This window comes from Sorex araneus, chromosome 3 (genome assembly GCF_027595985.1).
Source record: "Sorex araneus isolate mSorAra2 chromosome 3, mSorAra2.pri, whole genome shotgun sequence".
NCBI lineage: Eukaryota > Metazoa > Chordata > Mammalia > Eulipotyphla > Soricidae > Sorex > Sorex araneus.
This window is the reverse complement of record NC_073304.1, coordinates 149225687-149244246: the sequence shown is the minus strand read 5'-3', so window position 1 is coordinate 149244246 and position 18560 is coordinate 149225687. Positions and strand designations below refer to the sequence as shown.

The window sequence follows — 18560 nt, the reverse complement described above, 5'->3', positions numbered from 1 at the left end:
GAAATAGAAGAAGCCGTGGAGCTGGGGATAGAGGACATTGTCTTTTGAAATGCCCTTTGGTGGCGGAAGTGGAAACTTGAAACTTCCCCTAGATTCTTTTCCTAATGGAAAATGAATAAGTCCAGACAGATTTTATGCAGCTGTGAAACTGAGATAAGTCAACTTTAATGACTTCTGATAAATGTTCTATCAGCACAAAAGTCCCAAATTGTTAAACATAGTGTCTTAGATTTTGCTAAAGAGTTAAAGATGTTAATATGTATGTCCTGCTAGACCTTTCTTGTTTAGGATTTGAGGGCTGGGTCCTTTACCTGACTACTCCTAAGTGAATCTTATCAACACTTAGGTCCTTGAATCCTTTAATACGAATGTTAAGTGTCCCTGAGGGAATTTTTTCCCCATAAAGTCTTGATTATCATTTACTTAGCAATAAAACAACATTCCCTTACCCTTTTCAACTAACTTTTATTCTTTAGGTCAAAACTATTATAAACTTAAGAGTGTTATGTAGAGAAATACAAGAAGATGGTTCTAGACTCTGCCTGTAATTCCTTTGCCTATCATTGATGACTGTTAGTAAGTTAAACTAGCCTACAAACTTGGCATTAATGGATGTGTTAGCTAAGCTTCTTTCAACAGTTTGCATATTAACAAACATCCTATGTAAAGTTCCTTTCTTGTGTTCCACTGTGGCATGGCAGCATCATTAATTTCATGCAGGAATTCCACCCCTGCCCCCCCCCCCATCTGTGATTAAGCAGGTTAGAAACTATTTCTCTCTCTGGATCTGGAGTAGTTTAATTAAACCTTCAAGATATTGACTGCATCTGTCTTTCATTAAACTTCTCTAAATTAAATATGAATTTCACATAAATTTATATTTATATGAAATTACTCTTCATATAAATATGAAGAAATGGGATTATCTATTTCCTAGAATATGATAAAAATATGCTATTAGAATTATGATAAAAATGTAAGAATATGATAAAATGTTAGAATATGATAAAAATGTAATTATATAAAAATTTCTTAAAACTTTTAATTGAACGGCATAAATGAATGTGCATGAAGGGTTTCACTAAGTCTTCTCAACATGCTGGGGATTTTGTAGTTAGAATGAAATTTAGCTCTTCTTCCAGTGCCATCATTTTTTGCATGTTTATGTGTGTTTTCATATTTATTTGCTTGTATTTTGCTTTGCATCACAATGTAAAGTAAATTATTGTAGTTTCTTGAGGGTTCTTTAGATTTTCTGTATCCTATTTATCAGCTCTCACTAGCTTTTCACTTGCACTTTATTCTCTGTGTCCAAAAATATATTGCTAATGTTTTACACCTGTACCTTACTAAGCATTTTCTTATTAATGCAGATACCATCTGTTGGAAGTAGTCCTAAATGGATTTTGATAAAAAGGCCTTTGTGGAAAAAAAAGTGAAAGTAAAGACTGATCGAGACTCTATTTGAGTAACAGGTGGTATTGCTCAATAGACAGATTTTTTTTTTTTATCACTTCAGTATGAAGAGAAGGTAGGCACTCATGAGAAAATAATCTGATCAGGTCCTATGTGGAATAGTAGCATTTAGAGTAATGAATCTCTGTAGATTCAGGTCTCTTCCTTGCAGTTACTATCTCTAAAATCTTGTGCCCTGAAGGGTAGATGGATCCTGATGATCCTTTGTCTTAGGTTGAGCTTCCTAACAAATCACCACAGACTGGGTTTCTCAACCTTTTCTTCAACTGTATCTTTCTCTGTCACTTCTGTTTTCTTCTCTCTTCCCTCTGTGGCCCCCCTAGTCTTATACTGTGGAGCTCCCCCCCCCCCATTTATGCCAGTTTGCTTTGTGGTTCCCTTGGTATGTCCTGGAGACCCATAGGGGCCTGTGCTGCCCTTTGATGACAAACACTGACTGGACCAGCCCATCCCCTCTAGTACTAGCCCCAGGTACTCCAAGTACTGCCTGGTGTTACTACAAAACAAACAAAAAACCCAACCACATGACAGACATTTATTTTCTACCATTCCAGAGGTTGATAGTTCAAGATCAAGGTGCCAACTTCTATTTTCCCTTTGAGAACCTTTCTCCTGATATGTAGACAGACTCCTCATTGTTTTTTCAGGTAGTGGGGAGGAGAAGTTTTGGTCCCTTTATCTCTGTAGGGGTGATAATCCCACCACCAGTACCTTACCCTCCTGACTTCATCTACTTGATTACCTCTCAAAGACTGGAAATCGTCTTGTTGGGGATTAGAGGGGATGTAAACATCCCATACGTAGCACTCTTTAATGATTTGTTCCTTATCCATTGGTATTTTTTTTTGATCAGGCAGCCATGTTTGGGTGCTGTGCTGGTATTGTGAACAAACAGAAAAGTCCAAGAGACTCTGCTGTCTGTCTGACTTCCTTAGCCACTAGTAAATGTCGTTTCTCCTCCATGGTAGCAGTCCCCTGAGGTTTGGAGAGAAAATACACAAATGTATGTATATAAGCCTGTACTTGTCTAATGAGACTGCAAAGATGAGAGGAACTATGAAAATGCAAATGAGAGGATCTACTGTGAAGATTAAAATCAGAACTTTTGGTGAGACCACTTAGATTTTAATTTGTCGAAGATAAGCAATGTCTTAAATAAAGCACGGGGTTGGAGGTAGGCAGACTGAGGGGGCTAGAAAGGTCTGTTTGCTAGAAAACTCATTATAGCTTTTTAATTAAATGGTTTCAAAACTTTTATGCATCTTCGTTACTCTTCTGTTATCTGCCAGGTGAAGTTTCATAAAATCTGTGTATTAGTCTGATTTCGAGTGATGAATAAATGATATAAGAAATTATTCCTTCACACATGTTGACTTGAATGTTTGAAGTTAAAATGAGTAAGGAGGTGAGAAGGAAAACCAGGGGTGGTGGTGGTGGATGGTGGGGTAGATGGGTGGATGGGGCAGGTGTGCGTGGGGTGGGGGTGGGCAACCATGAGTAATGACTTTTGCTTCTCTGGGTATTTGGGGCTGTGGTTGTTGATCCTTGAGCAGAGCAGCCCAGTAGATTTATGACAATTATTTACAAAAAAGCTCAAAATCCCAAAATCTCTGAGGCAAGGGAAAAAAGGTATTGAGTACATATGAAGCATGCAAAACCAGACATAAAACAGGGTCAATTTTTATTTGACCTAGTGTATTCTTTTAAGTGAGAATTTAAATGTCCCAACCTCAAGAACTCTTCTCTACAGTATTGGCCTGATCCAGCTTATTTCAGCATCCTGAGTGAGAGCATCTGTCAGCCAAATCTTTGGTTTCTCCTAATTACTTCATGTTCGTCACTGCTTATTTCCTTGTACATAGTATATATCCACCCCTTTCCCCCAATTATAAAAATAAACCAGACTACTACTTTGTGTAGAAAATATTTGATGGTGGTTACAGCTTTCTTGCCTAAAATATGGTGGCACCTTAGCCATTTAACTCTCTATCACTTTAATATTTTGAAATGCTTGTTGTATAAACTTAGATGCATATCCTTGAGGAATTAATTTGCCGGGCATTGTGCCCCTTCTGGAGTCTCATTCATCCTGAAAAGAACCTCAGGAACCTCTGACTTTAATTGTTCTGCTGCATAAGATGTTTGTGGTTTCTGATTGGTTCCTTTATTTTAAAACTTACAATTTTGAGTTCTTGGCTCACTTCAAAAATGGACAGAATGTCCATTTCTTTCTAGGCAAAGGCTGACTACTGACTATCAGAGTTCACAATTAATCTCTGCAGAAGGAAACTCTAATTATGGGCATCACTTAATTGCTCCTATATTTTCTAAGAATTAGGATAGCATCATGATTTGGGGAACTGGTAAGATAGATATTTATTCCATGTTGGGAAGATATGTAAAAATGATAGAAGGATCCACATGAATTTAAGTGGTTGATTCCCTGTGAGTTTAAATTTGGTGTGTCTTTTTTTTTTTTTTTTTACTTTTTTTTGGGTCACGCCTAGCGATGCACAGAGGTTACTCCTGGCTCATGCACTCAGTAATTACTCCTGGCGGTGCTGGGGGGAGGGGATGCATATGGGATGCTGGAATCGCACCTTGCTCGGCCTTGTGCAAGGCAAATGCCCTACCCACTCTGCTATTGCTCCAGCCCCTGGTGTGTCTTTTTAAGACTACTATTTTACGAGCACATCATATTTTAGTGTTATTTCATTATTTTACACATACATTTTCAACTTTGTATAATTTGTTAGAATGTCAGAATCCATATATAGACTGTTCTGTCTCCCATCATTCTGTGCCAAAGACAAGCAGATTCTCCACTTAACCAGTTAATTGTGAGGATATAGTAGTCCTTTTTTCCCCCTTTTAGGTTCAGAATTCCTTTTGGTTCTCTGCATCTTGTTTAAATACATTATGCTTTTTACTCTGCTTGTTCTTCGCTTCCTTAAGCTTCTTTTGAGTCAATAGCTCTGTTGTGTAACAGTTTATTTACACAACACATATTCAGATATCTCTGCATTTAGGAGGGTGATTGGAAGGGTGAGGGATATAAGAGAAGAGACAGGACATAATTCTTGCTCCAGGGAGCCTGGAGTGGATGTCTGGTCAACATACACAATACATTAACAGTAATGGCATATTTCATTCTTGGGTGGTATTGCTGAAGCATTTCAAAAGCTAAAATTCTAGGGTCATTATACTTGGAGATTAGAGGAGCTTTTCCGAGCATGTTGCCTACTCATATTGTTTTCTTAGTGAGAAACACAAGGAAGTGAAAGATGCGGCACTATTTTCCTTCTTGCTTCCAAGCCTGAGAAAACTGATAGGACTAAACATTCATCACCCTACTCTCCCCTACTCTACACCCACCTGAAACTAGGGCTTTTTGAGGCAGTTTGAATACATATAAGTTTTTATTTCACTTTTGGGAAATCATTTGGAGGTGCTCGGAAATCACTCCAGGGGACTCTAAGGGACCATATGGGGTGTTGGAATTGAACCCGGGTGAGCTGCATGACAGGGAACAAGCAACTTACCTGCTGCTTGTCCACTTTTTTTTTTTTTGGCTTTTTGGGTCACACCCAGCAATGCTCAGAGGTTACTCCTGTCTTTGCACTCAGGAATTACTCTTGGCGGTGCTTGGGGGACCTATGGGATGCCAGGGATCAAACCCGGGTTGGCTGCATGCAAGGCAAACACCCTGCCCGCTGTACTATCGCTCCAGCCCTTGTCCACATTTTTACATTCTAATCACTCATTTTTATTTTCCAGTATTCCATAACACAAAACTGACAAAAATTTTTTTTAGCTCTTCATGAAGACACTCTATCCCATAGGCAGTGGAATATATCTAAATTGGTTCGTTGTTTTAGAGCTAGGAGGAATATCAGATTAACTTGGCTATAGCATCTATGTTTAATGCATGACAAAATTGATACTCAGAGAGGAAAAGGGGTTGTTCAATTTAATATCCAATGACAGTTGAGTACAAAAGTATGAAAGTCTGTGGTGAGTCACTATCAAAACATCTGTGAACGTTCTCAAGTCTGAGGTGAGAGGGTGTGTGTATATGTTAGTGTGAGAGTTGGGCTGTACTGCTGGTGCTCTAGTCCTTCTCCCAGCTCTTATCTTGGCAGTGCTCAGCAGACCAGGTTGTGCTGGGGATTGAATCAGGGCTGACTGCATTGTCTGAGATTTTTGTAAGACTGTATTATTATTATTATTATTATTATTAATCTCGTTGATCATTGGATTTCTCGAGCGGTCTCAGTAACGTCTCCATTTGTCGTAGCCCTGAGATTTTAGAAGCCTTTCTTTACTCGTCCTTTCCAATGATGCCGCAAATAATAATAATTATTATTATTTGAATTAGAATAATAATTACTATTATTTGAATTAATATAGGTTAAAGATAAGCTGCTTTAAGACATATTTGAACATATACATATACACATTTGCATCTTCATCCATTTGTACATGACATATATTTTATGTTCTATATTTTATGCTTGCCTTGCATGCAGCTAACCTGATTTGATCACATCCCATATGATCCCACAAGCCTGCCAGGGCTGAGCCCTGAGTGCAGAGTCAGAAGGAAGTTCTGAGCACCAAGAGTAGTCCAAGACCCAGTATAATATAGTATAATATTATATAATACAATATTATAATAAAAGATGGGCTGGAGTGATAGCTTAGAGGGTAGGGCGTTTGCCTTGCATGTAGCTGACCTGGGTCCAATTCTCTGTCCCTCAGAGATCCCAGCAAGATACCAAGAGTATCCTGTCTGCATGGCAGAGCCTGGCAAGCTACCTGTGGTGTATTCGATATGCCAAAAGCAGTAACAAGTCTCACAATGGAGACGTTACTAGTGCCCGCTTGAGCAAAATCGATGAACAACTGGACAGCAGTGCTACAGTGTTATTTTATAGATTTATTCCAGTATGCTCTCAAAACATTCTAATTACCTCAAGGCATGGATTTGATTTATTTTATTATTTTGGTTTTGGGGTCATCCCAGCAGTGCTCCGGGGAAAACATGGGTTTATTTAAGCAGAGTGGTGCTGGAGAGTGTCGCCCTGTCAGGCACTGTCCCCCTGATTTATTTCAGCATGTGCTTCCCCGGAGTTAGGGTGAAAATGTGAGCTGTGATTTATGTCACAGTTTTTGCTATACTGATGCTTTGTGTTCAGATTTGCAAATTTTATCTGGTGCATCAGCCTGGTGGCTAAGTATAGATCTAGTTCTTCAGTGATTATTGCACTTGTTACCTCATTTTGATTTTGTGGTAACATGTTCTGAGAATATATTTATCTTTAATATATTTTGGTGTGCCTTCAGGCTTGTTTGGTATGCAGTTTCTCTAGTTTAGAAGGTCAGAAGTCATTGCAGTACCAAAGTTCTTATGTGTGTGCATGTGCATGTGTGTATGTGTGACTCTTTGAGCCATTGACCATTCTTTTTTGGGGGGGATGGGAGCCACACACCCAGTAGTGCTTGGAGGCTATACCACTCTGGGTGTTTGGGACCTTTTGGTACAGGGGATCAAACCTGGGATTCTCACGTGTAAAGCATGTCCTATAACCCTTTAGCCATCTCCCTAGGGTAATATCTTTTAAGGGAAACAATTTTTTGTTTTGAGTCAACACATTAGGGTTATACAACTTTCATTTTATTCCCTTATTTTCATTATTTTTATTTTGTTGATTCTAACTATGAAAAACTAAGGAAATTACAAGCATGATCCTGTCATGACTTTTGAGCTCAGCAAACTTCCCCTTATAGCACAAATAGGAAATGTTTTAGGCTTGCTAACTTAAGAGGTAAACTGAAGATATTAAGGACTTGTGGATTTCTCCTGAAGGAAGAGTTTGCTGACCTCTCCATAGAGTTGTGTTTTTCAGCCTATTTACACCATTGGAATGCCACTGGTCCACAGGCCAGAAGTTGCAAACCACTAGTTTAGAACACAGTAGTGATTTGAGATGCTTAACATCAGGGCATGGGGTAGAAAGTGGAAAAAACATACTTTCTTGGTTTTTAATATACAAAAGAAATTATGAATCACATGTTGCTGAAGTTGGAAAAGAGAATATCTGAGACCTCCATGATCAGTTTTTTAGTTTTTAATTTTGGGACGGAGCTGGAGCGATAGCACAGCAGGTAGGGCATTTGCCTTGCATGCAGCTGACCTGGGTTCAATTCCTCCGTTCCTCTCGGACAGCCTGGCAAGCTATCGAGAGTATCTCACCTGCATGGCAGAACCTGGCAAGCTACCCATGGCTATTCGATATGCCAAAAACAGTTAACAAGTCTCACAGTGGAGATGTTTCTAGTGCTCGCTTGAGCAAATTGATGAACAAGACTACAGTGCTACAATGTATAGTATTAAAACCTACTAAGAATTTTATTATACCTGATGTATTTTATTACTCAAGAGAGCATCTACAGATTTGTAAATATATAGGACACTCCTTACCAGTCTGATAGTACTTTATAAGCATTTCAGTCCCCTTGCAGTAACTGTATACCTCATAGCTTCAGGACAGCTGGTTTAACTCATTCATTTTTGTCTGTTACTGTGAAGGTAGGGTTTTTTTGTGTGTGTGTGAATGCCTGTGTTTAGAGTAGGCTTGCTTTGTTTTAATCACAAGTAGATATTTTCTCAGGGTCCGGCGCAGAGAAATGTGGTAAGGAACTGATTGCGGGTTGGAAGACAGAAGGAAAGACCACCTTATATATAGGAGCGGGGCACGTCTTTCAACGCTGTTTGTGTGCCCTTGCCCAGTCTTCGCAGTGATGATTGAAGAGACTAGGCACTCAGTTCAGCTTTCGAGTTCTGATAAATGAGCCCAGACTGTAAACTGGAAGATAAGGACGTTTGCAAATTCTTGTGTAAATAAAGCACAGTTTCCCATTGCTGCAAGTTACTGATTGCATAGTCTCCAGTGAAGATGAACAATGCTGTGATTTAACAACTTTAAAACTTGCATGACTGCATTTTTTGTTTTTGTTTTTGTTTTCCCCCCACTTGGATGTATTAAAATCAGCGTGTGTTTCTTGCTTTATTTTGATGAGGCGACACAAAACTTGAAAGCATAAAAACCAAGTAAGATGGAGTTTCAGAAGATAATTCCCAGCCTCATCACAATTCCCCGTGAAATTCTTTTCCTGTGGGAAACTTTTAATTTGGAAGCATTCAGCTTAATGTGGGAACCAAGATTAACATTTTCTGAAATACTTCTACAAGAAAAGCAGAAATGTTCTGTTCAGGAAGCTGAATTTACATAGTAGAAAAATGAGCTCTCCTGTAGTATTTGGTAGTCTTTGTTTATTAGTTGTGGAAAAAAAAGTGTGTGTGTGTGGAGAGAGAGAGGGGGGGGGGGAGAAAGTGAGAGAGAGGGAGTGAGAGAGAGAGAGAGATTATGTATCTGTTTCCTTTCTGTCAAACTAGCAAAGCCCTGCAAAGTGTGTTTTACAAACAGCCCAGTTCTGCACTCTTAAGTCTATATGAAATACTGTTTTTAGAGTTCTTTTTGTTTTTCCTTATTTCTGACTAAGCTATATTTCCTTTTGCTTTTTTTTTTTTTTTGTGGGGAAAGTAGATGAAGGGAGGGTGGGAGTGGGTATGGCAAGAAAATTTCTTCTCTCCGTATCTTTTCCAGGTAGTTAGAAACTGTGTGTGTGTGTGTGTGTGTGTGTGTGTGCGCGCGCGTGTGCGCGCGCGCATTTTCCAGCAAATCCAGTTTATCACCTTTTTACAGAATTAAAGAACTCTCAAGTTGGCCTTCTGATGTGCTCTCTAACTGCAGGCACTGGGAAGAGGAATCTGTGTGGAGGTATACGGGTTGGGCTCTTACATGCCAATCTAGCACTTTTGACTTGATTCTATAGGCTGCGGGGCCTCTAGAAATTTGTCGGAAATCTTAGGAATAAAATGTCCTGTAGAAACTTTCACTTGTTACAGTTAGCCTTGGCTGTTAACAATTATTTTTATCTACTTCAGCAGGAGGACTGGGGAGGGGCAGGAAACCAGGCTGGCATTACGGTTCCAAGAAACAACAGACTGATTTGAGGCCTTTCAAACTGCAGACTCGTGTTACTGACCAATGCTTTAATTTGGTTTCTGGGTTTTGTTCATTTCTTCCCTTTGCCCTTACCTCATTTACCTTAGGGACAGCTCCTCCCCGCCCCCACACTGGCTCTCCCCTCTCCCCAAAGAGCTTAGCGAGGGCAGGTTGCCACTGCAGATTGGGGGGCCAAGAGGCCCAGAGCAAGAAGAAAGTGGGTTGAAAGCGGAGTTCTGTTTAAAGAATTTTCTGCTGGAAACTAGCCCAGAGGGAGTAAAGAGAAGCTTTAATGAGGAGCAGCTGCAGGGCCGACGCAACCCACAGGAGACATTTTTTTCCCCTCCGTTCTACATTCTGTATAGTTAGAAAAAAAAAATCATGATTTTGAAATAGTTGTTTCATAAAGCACGCCTCTCTTTTTCTTTTCCATGTATATTGTGGCTTTTTTTGGTCTTATTATTTTTAATGCCCAAACCCTCGCTAAAAAAGCTAAAAAAAGCAAAGTAGCATAGCCCTGGATATAATTTGGATTCTCCCTGCTGCTAGAGAGCTTTTGGTGGGGCAAACAAGGAAGGCGTACAAGGGCTTTTACTTGGAAAGGGGCTTATTTCCTGCTCCGCCTTCATCATCGTGGGGCTTATGCAAGCTGCTCCAGTATTTTAAGTTTTTCTCTAGATGAGTGGCTATTCACTTAGGAGACTTGAAAGAACAAATTTCTCTGCCCTGTATAACTAGGGAGACTGATCTGCATTGCAACCCTTGCCAGATAGATTGGAATTACTATTCAAATCCCAGCTTCGTTGAAATCTGTAAAGTGGCTCCAACTAAACGATCCAGGCTGCTGTGACATGTGAGAGTGAGGGTCTGGCTTTCATCTGCTTGATGGAGGGGGGTTGCATGGGCATCCTTTCAGATGGAATGTTTTCTAATTCCATTCGGAGCATCTCTTGTTTTTCTGTTTTCTCCCCTTCTTCCCTTCTTTTCACCTGTTAACAACGAAAGGGCGGCTAGTATTCAGATTTGTTTTGGGAACTACTTTGCCAACTTGCCCCATATTCAACTGCATGGGTTCCAAATTCTGCAGCTAGAGAGGGTGGATAAAACAGGAAGAAGTCACTAATAAAAGTACTAAAGTAAAGTGATAAATTCTTTCCAAGAAGGAACCTTGGTATGGTTGGGGAACAAAAGGCACATACTAAATTTATTTGGTTATTTTAAAGAAATATTTTAGTTCAAAATGGTGCACTAACTTCCAAAACTTGATCTGGGATAATTTACTACAGCTTTAGATTTGTGAGAGAACTTGGATGATTGTGTTTCCAGCCTCTAACCAAATTCAGTTCAAAGCCATCTCAAGAAGGGAGCTATTTAAGCTCTTGTGTTCAGCCATGAGCCTGAATTCCTCTTGGACTAACAGCGTATATAAGTGCTCCTTCTTTTTCAAGTGAAAAGGGATTTGCAAAATTGAAAGGTCTCCTGCATTAGGAAAAAGGGATCCTTAAATTTATGTTCTCTCACTCACGTCTCCCTTTTCTTCTCATGTCCATACTTCTGCCTAGCCTGTTGGGCTGTAAGGAATGATCTTGACCTCTAGGATGATTCCTTTGTATGCTTGTTTTTTGCTTTTTGGGTCACACCCAGCAATGCACAGGGGTTACTCCTGGCTCATGCACTCAAGAATTACTCCTTGTGGTGCTCAGGGGACCATTTGAGATGCTGGGAATCAAACCCGGGTCGGCCAGGTGCAAGGCAAATGCCCTACTCACTGTGCTATCACTTCAGCCCCCCTAGGATGATTCTTATGGTCATTTTGGCCCCATTTCTCTAAGGCAGAGCTTAGTGTGGGATTGGAATGGATTTTGCCAACAGATTTAGATGGAAAGACCTGAATTATTTATTACACGAAATATAACTTTGTTTGGAATCAGTTGTGTAATGACACAATAATCATGCAATCAAGGAGCCTGTAACCAGGATCTTGAGACATGTCTTTTTCCCCCCAAAAATACGAATGGGAATTTTATACAGAAAGTGTTAGGGAAAGCATAGCAATGGGCTAAATAAAGGAAAGCCATGCTACTATAAACAGTGGAGTGTACAACTCACCACTGCTTCTAGGGCTGGGAGGGTCAGAGAGGGTGTGATAGGTTTGAGAGCACAGATTCTGAGCAGACCTTGGAAGCCCTAGTCTCTGAGAGGGGTAGCATGATTCAAGTTATGCTTGAGAAAGATTCTTTTTATTAGTGTACTCAGTTTCAGCAAGGAATTTCACTTATGATGGTGATAGTTACGTGGATGGAGCTGACTGAACAGGGCTAAGACCCAGCAGAGAACTTTCAGTTAAAATCTGGTTTTGTTGGACAAAAAATCTAAGTAAAAATAGAAATATAGTTGTAGACGATGCAAAGCTACAAGAGATTACTAGATACACAGACAACAAACTTGGGGTATGCCGATTAGTTTTGGTCTTCTTACTAGTATAAAATGATTTCAGACCAGTTGATTTCTGAGCTGTGGCATGGAGCAGAAATCGACTATATGAATAAATGTGAATGTTATTTTAACCATGAAAATGATGTAAAGATTTAGCATAATGAGCCTCAAAGTTCTGGTATTCTAAGAATGAATAGGGGTGGGGCTGGGGAGGGAACGCCCCCACAACTTGGGTGATGTCTCACCCAAGGCTTTTAAGAACAAAATTTGTATCAAAAAGGAAACTGTGACTATGAATAAGTATGACTGAGATCACTTAATAAGACTTATCAGAATATGGTAATACATTATACATTACTTAAAAGGATTATTCAGAAGTGACTTTGGGATTGTGGAAGACTTTAGTAAAATGGAGGAATTAAGGTGTCAGAGGAAAATGAAACAGTTTTTTGAATGTTTGGATTTAGTATTAGAAGATTGAAGGGTAGACTGAAGACTCTCAGTGAATGGAATATAAATATATAGAATTAGAGCTGTTGTTTGGGGGAGGCCTTTAGTGGAGGTATTTGCTGAAAGTCAGAACAGCAACAAGTGCAGGAAACAGCAACAGATAAGAAAATAGTGTTGCTGCTGAGACTTAAAGGTGCCATACTTGAACCTACACATAGAATTCATCAAGCTTTCCGACAGGGGAAGTTTCAGATAGTTGGCTTCTTTTTCATCTAGAAGCCAGTTATAAAAAAAATTAAAATGGTGGAAGATGTTGTCAGCAATCCTCTCAATAGTCAGTTTCTTCTATAAAATCTCAATGAGAACACTGAATTTACCAGGGAGAAAATCATTGCTCTTAGAATATAGTTTCTGGGTGAGACTTAGAATGGAAGGGACATTGTGAGAAGTAATAGAAACAAATGAAAAGTACCTGTGAAATCAGGTTGCAGTTACAGAATTTGGGTCATAAAAAAAGAATAATTTTGAAATTGGAAAGGTAGCTTTGTAAAAAATGTGGGCAAAAGAGACTTTCATATTAAGTTAAAGAAATATGCTGTTGTGTATCTCTCTGGGACCTTTTAGATAAGATATTCTTCATTATGCCAAATATAAGTTTAGATCATATAATGTCAGGAAGTAGTTCTATACATGGACAATACGAGAGTCAGTCGATTGTACATTATATCAGTATTATTTTCCTTATTCCAGTGGTTTTCAATCGTTGTTGTAAGAACTATCGCAAGTCCTTAAAGGTTAAAGTTTCTGGTCTACCAAAGTGTCTGTAACTGTTACTAGGGACTGTCTGCACGTGGGTAGAGTTCCATAGGTGTCAAAGGTTGCCAACTACTGATGAATGCTGTATTCTTCCCTGCAGTGGCCCAAAGGGAGGTTACCCACCTCCATGTTACAGTTCCCATTTATTTTCTGCTACTCTTTCCTTTTTATTATTTTCTTAACCTTGGGCTACACTATTATGATGTATCGGAGGTTGAACATCATACCTCTCTGTGCAGGTTGGAGTGATAGCACAGTGGGTAGGGCATTTGCCTTGCATGCAGCCGACCTGGGTTTGATTCCTTTGCCCCTCCCGGAGAGCCCAGCAAGCTACTGAGAGTATCCTGCCTGCACGGCAGAGCCTGACAAGCTACCCGTGGTATATTTGATATGCCAAAAACAGTAGCAGCAAGTCTCACAAGGGAGATGTTACTGGTGCCCACTCGAGCAAATCAATGAACTATGGGGGGGGGGAATGCTACAGTGCTACCTCTCTGTGAATATGATTCACACCACACTCACCAGTTGTTATCCTAAAACCAAAATGAGCCATTTCCCATTCCTCAGGCCCTCTTTTCCTGCTGTTACCAACCATGCTCTTTACTGAGTCCTCGGGATTAGCTTCCAGACCCCAGTTTGTTTGCTTCAGTTTCAAATGAGTGGCACTCACTCATATTTCCTGACTTATTTCACTAGCATTGTCACCTCAAGTCATATTCATTTTGTCTCTAAAGGCACAGTTTCATTTTTAAAAAATGGCAAAATAGAATTTCATTGAGTATCTATACCATAGCTTCTTTTGCCAGTCTTTGTTGATGGGTGGTATCTAGATTGGTTCCACATTTTGACAATTGTAAATATGTTTCGTTGAACATAGAGGTGAAAATATCATTTCAAATTAGTGTTTTCATATCCTTTGAGTAAATGCTTAGGCATATTATTGCTGGATTATTTGGAATTTCCATTTTACTTTTTTATAGGAATGTTTGCACTATTTTCCTTAGAGCTACACCAGTTAAATGTCTCTGAGCTATCTCCCTGTGGACCCGCATTGATTCGAATTTCTCCAATAATAAGTCATGCAGAATTGCTGGGTTTTTTTCCTTATTCTCTTTGCTATGGCCACAGAGAGATCTTTTCTTTTTCTTTTTCTTTTTTTTTGCTATTCCTTAAATATTTCAGGACTGTTCCCTATTTTAGCACCTTTGCATTTGCTGCTCCATTTGTCTCAGCCAGGAGAGTCAGATCAATTCTGACACCTTTCAAGTCCTGCCTCGAACCCTCTCAGTGTGACCTCTCTGATGTTCCCTTTTATACCAAGATGTCTTGCTTTTTTCTGCCTCTGCTACCCTTGGCTCCAGACCTACTACCCCCTTTCTGTTTTTTCTTTTTTCACAGCATTTCCCTTGATGCAGTTTACTTAGTAGTGGTTTTTTTTTTTTTTTGGTATTTTTTGTTTTCAACATAGAATTAGGTCCCATGAGTACACAAGGATTTTCACAAGAATAAAGCCTGACACGTAAGTGGTACCTGTCAAATATTTGTTTCTTGGATGAGTGAAATTAATATTTTCCTATGGTAAATGATGTGAGAACATTTATCATCATAGTTAACTTATTACACATGCTACTTAGAGAATTATATTTAATATATTCTTAGGAGTTGGAAGGTTTTTTCCCTGTAAAACACCAAACAATATGTTTGCTGGTTATGTCATCACCCTGTTACTGTACTACAGAAGAAGCCATAGACACTGTATTAGGAGGCTGATGGTATCAGTAAGACTTTAAAGAACACTTTTACAGAATTTTTAAATGTCATGAAATATTATCCTTTTGATTTTTTACCAACCACTAAAACTCTACACCATTTATACTTCATGGGTTATATTAGTGTGGTCGGTGGACCAAGTAGTCCTATAAATTGTAGTTTGCCAATCTCCACTTTCACTTATTTCTTAAATATATCTGAGGTGAAACCTATTTTCCTGTAGTTGTTAAGGAAACAACAATATAGATGAAAGCTTAGTAATACATAATTCAGTAATATTTCTCTTTGATTCTAGACTATTTCCTGTTGTTTACTTCTGTTTTCTTGGAAATCTTGCATCTTTATTATACAGTTCTGATGCAGAAATTTAAAGAAGTTGCATTTTCTTAGCAGATGTCACAGGGTAGTATTGTGGAGGAGCTAGTGATGAAATACTCTAAAAGAAAAGCTGGCAAAGCCCACCCAGGCTTAAAAGTTTGCCATTATTTACAAATGAGTAATTCCCATATTGGTGAGCCCAGAGTCATCCTGTAGGCCCAATGCCCAGAGGATATCACTGTGAATGAGAATTGTCTTACAGTTTTCAACATCATTCGGAACAGATCTCTTGAATAAATTGCAAGTGCTTTTAATAATATAGCTTAGGGTTAATTTTAGCTGTGCTACATTGGTGGTTTCCCCTCCCCCCCATTCAAAAAAGAAAACAAGTAGAAAATAACCTAGTCCATTATCAAATCAAGCTGTGATTTGAATAGAGCACATTTTCCTTGGTGGAGTACAAGGAGAATACTTTTCATTTGCAAAAGTTTTATATATTTATAAAGTTTTTCACATACTTGATTTTTTTTTCAATTTTTATAACAATTCTATGGTGTCAGTAGCCTGGTGACCTATTTAAAATGTGAGAAAACCAGTAGTGAGGTTGAGTCACTTGCCCAGGGTTCCCAGGAATCTAAGGCGGCTGCTGGCCCTAGGAAGAGCAGCCTGTCTCCTCTCTGGGCACAGTGCTGGTCTCCGGTTGCAGTGCTGTGCCCCTTCCTCACTGTCCCTTCAGCTGTAGGTTTACAAAGATGCTCAGAGTTCTGGCCACTTCTGCCTCTGCCCTGAGGACTGTGTGCAGCTCGGGAAGGGTCAGGAGGCCTTGGCCATTTACATCATTGCCATGATAGTTCCTGATGCCATTTCCTTTTTCTGCCTCCTGTATATCCTGGGCATGTTCTATCCTAGTTCTCTAATATCTGTCTTTCCTTTGCTCAATACTGTGGCCTCTGAAGGCCTCACCCTGCCAGTGAAAGCTAATGAAACATCTTGGGTACGACGGATCAGTCCAGGCCTGAGCAGCACATGCTTCAGATCTGGCAGTTGGAGAATCAGGGCTAGTGACTGGGCGCCAGAAGGAGCGAGAGGCTTGCAGAGCTAGGTCAGTCTATCAGGCGCGCCTCGCATATGTGATGCACGGAATTCCCGTATCATGTGCTTGGGTAGCCTTGGTGTTCCTGGATGCTGCTGAGCCACTGGGTCTGAGCACTGTCACATGGTACCCTGCACCTTCTGTGGTTCAGTGGGTGTGCCCTTATTTTGGGGGGGAGTTGATTTTGAGGAGATTTAATTTGGCTTAAATATGATATTTGAGGTAATGCTTCAACAGTTTTATAGATTTAGTTTTCTGTTGTCTAGAAAGGAAAATGGAAAAATGGATTGAATCAGGCATTTAACACTAATCAGACAGCTAAATTCATAATCAAGGTTTTGGGGGGGTTGTTTTGTTTGTACCTCACAGTTCTCAGGGCTTACTTTGCTTCTGTGCTCAGGTCTTACTCCTGGCTCTGTGCTCAGGGATCACTTCTGGCAGCACTCGGGGGATTCAGTGGGGTGGCAGGGATTGATCCCAGTTGGCTCTATGCAAGGCAAATGCCTGACCCATTGTGCTGTTGATTTGGCCTAAGAATAAAAGTTTTCATATTCTGTTGAAATGCTTCTTAGATGTTCAGTTTTCATTACCTCTTCTTTGTGACAATGAAGACTTGGAATCTTTGCCCATCCCTGTACCTCATTCTCCTTGTCTAGCACTGTTCTAGGTACCTGATCATAATCTAGAAAGCATAGTATAGGACACTTGATGGTTAGTGGAATCAGAGAGAAGAAACTTGTTTCTCAGTGCTTTCTTGAGAGAAATTGCTCCATATTGTATATATTTTAAAATTGGAGAGACTGGAATGGTCAGTTTGTGCATTTTTAGATTTCACTCCTTTCATATGTTTAATCAAAATGAGAAAGTTAATGAATTTAAACAGATGCCAACAATGCTGCTATACAGAAGATGTTGTGCCATATACTAGCCTATATATGTGTGTGTATGTATATATATATGTATATATGTACATATCTATATTAGCTTTTTGGGTCACACCCAGCAATGTACAGGGGTTACTCCTGGCTCTGCACTCAGGAATCACTCCTGGCAGTGCTCTGAGGACCATATGCGATGCTGGGGATCGAACCCGGGTCAGGTGTGTGCAAAGCAAATGCCCTACCTGCTGTGCTATCGCTCCAGACCTTCAAATATGTTCATATTAGTGGGTAATGGCAGATTCTGGATTGTCTCCCTGGTGCTCTGTCGCCTGCCAGGACTCCAAAGAACATGGGACTATGTCATCTGCTAAAGTGCAGAAGTTTTATAAAATTGTATATTCAGCTTTCTTTCTTTTTTAAAAAATTTTTTGTATTAGTGAATCACCGTGAGATAAAGTTACAGATTTACAAATTTTTCATGCTTGTGTTTCAGTCATACAGTGATCAAGTACCCATCCCTCCACCAGTGCCTATTTTCCACCACCAATGGTCCCAGCATCCCTCCCACCAATCAGCTTTCTTTCTTTGTTTCTTAAATTTAATTTTATTTTTATAAAGTTGTTCACAATAACTTCAGGTTTCTTGATTTATAACTTAATAATGGTTTTCTGTTTGGATTTGGTTGGGGGGCCACATCTGGAGGTACTCAGAGCTTTTGGCCCTGTGCTCAGGCCTCACTCTTGGCTCTGTGCTCAGGTACCACTGCCTGGTGGTGCTTGGGGCCCATGTGCAGTACTGGGGATTGAACCTGAGCTGGGTGCATGCAAGGCCAACTCCCTGCCCGCTGTATTAGCTCCCTGTATTTTTGTTTCGTTTTGCTTTTCAATGGGCTGTATTATCTGATATTTGGACTTATGTCAAGTGTTTTCATGGAATCTTATTTTTTTCATACAGATGTCCAGAGGGCTTCTTGGGAGAATATTGTCAACACCGAGACCCCTGTGAGAAGAATCGCTGCCAGAATGGTGGGACCTGTGTGCCTCAGGCCATGTTGGGGAAAGCCACATGTAGATGTGCCCCGGGATTCACGGGCGAGAACTGCCAGTACTCCACTTCTCACCCCTGCTTCGTGTCTCGGCCCTGCCTGAATGGAGGCACTTGTCACATGCTTAGTCGAGATACCTATGAGTGCACCTGCCAAACTGGTTTCACAGGTAACAAATGAAACTCTGCACTACTCTCTCCTAC

The 18560-nt window shown here is 40.0% G+C and overlaps 1 protein-coding gene across 1 annotated transcript in view; it reads left to right on the top strand.

The window, feature by feature from the left end:
* Positions 1 to 18560, top strand: part of NOTCH2 (notch receptor 2) — a 171709-nt gene that overhangs the window by 62667 nt on the left and 90482 nt on the right. Inside the window, exon 3 of the mRNA XM_055131553.1 lies at positions 18267 to 18526. Coding sequence (XP_054987528.1) covers positions 18267 to 18526 — 260 coding nt within the window. The remainder of the gene's footprint in view (positions 1 to 18266; positions 18527 to 18560) is intronic.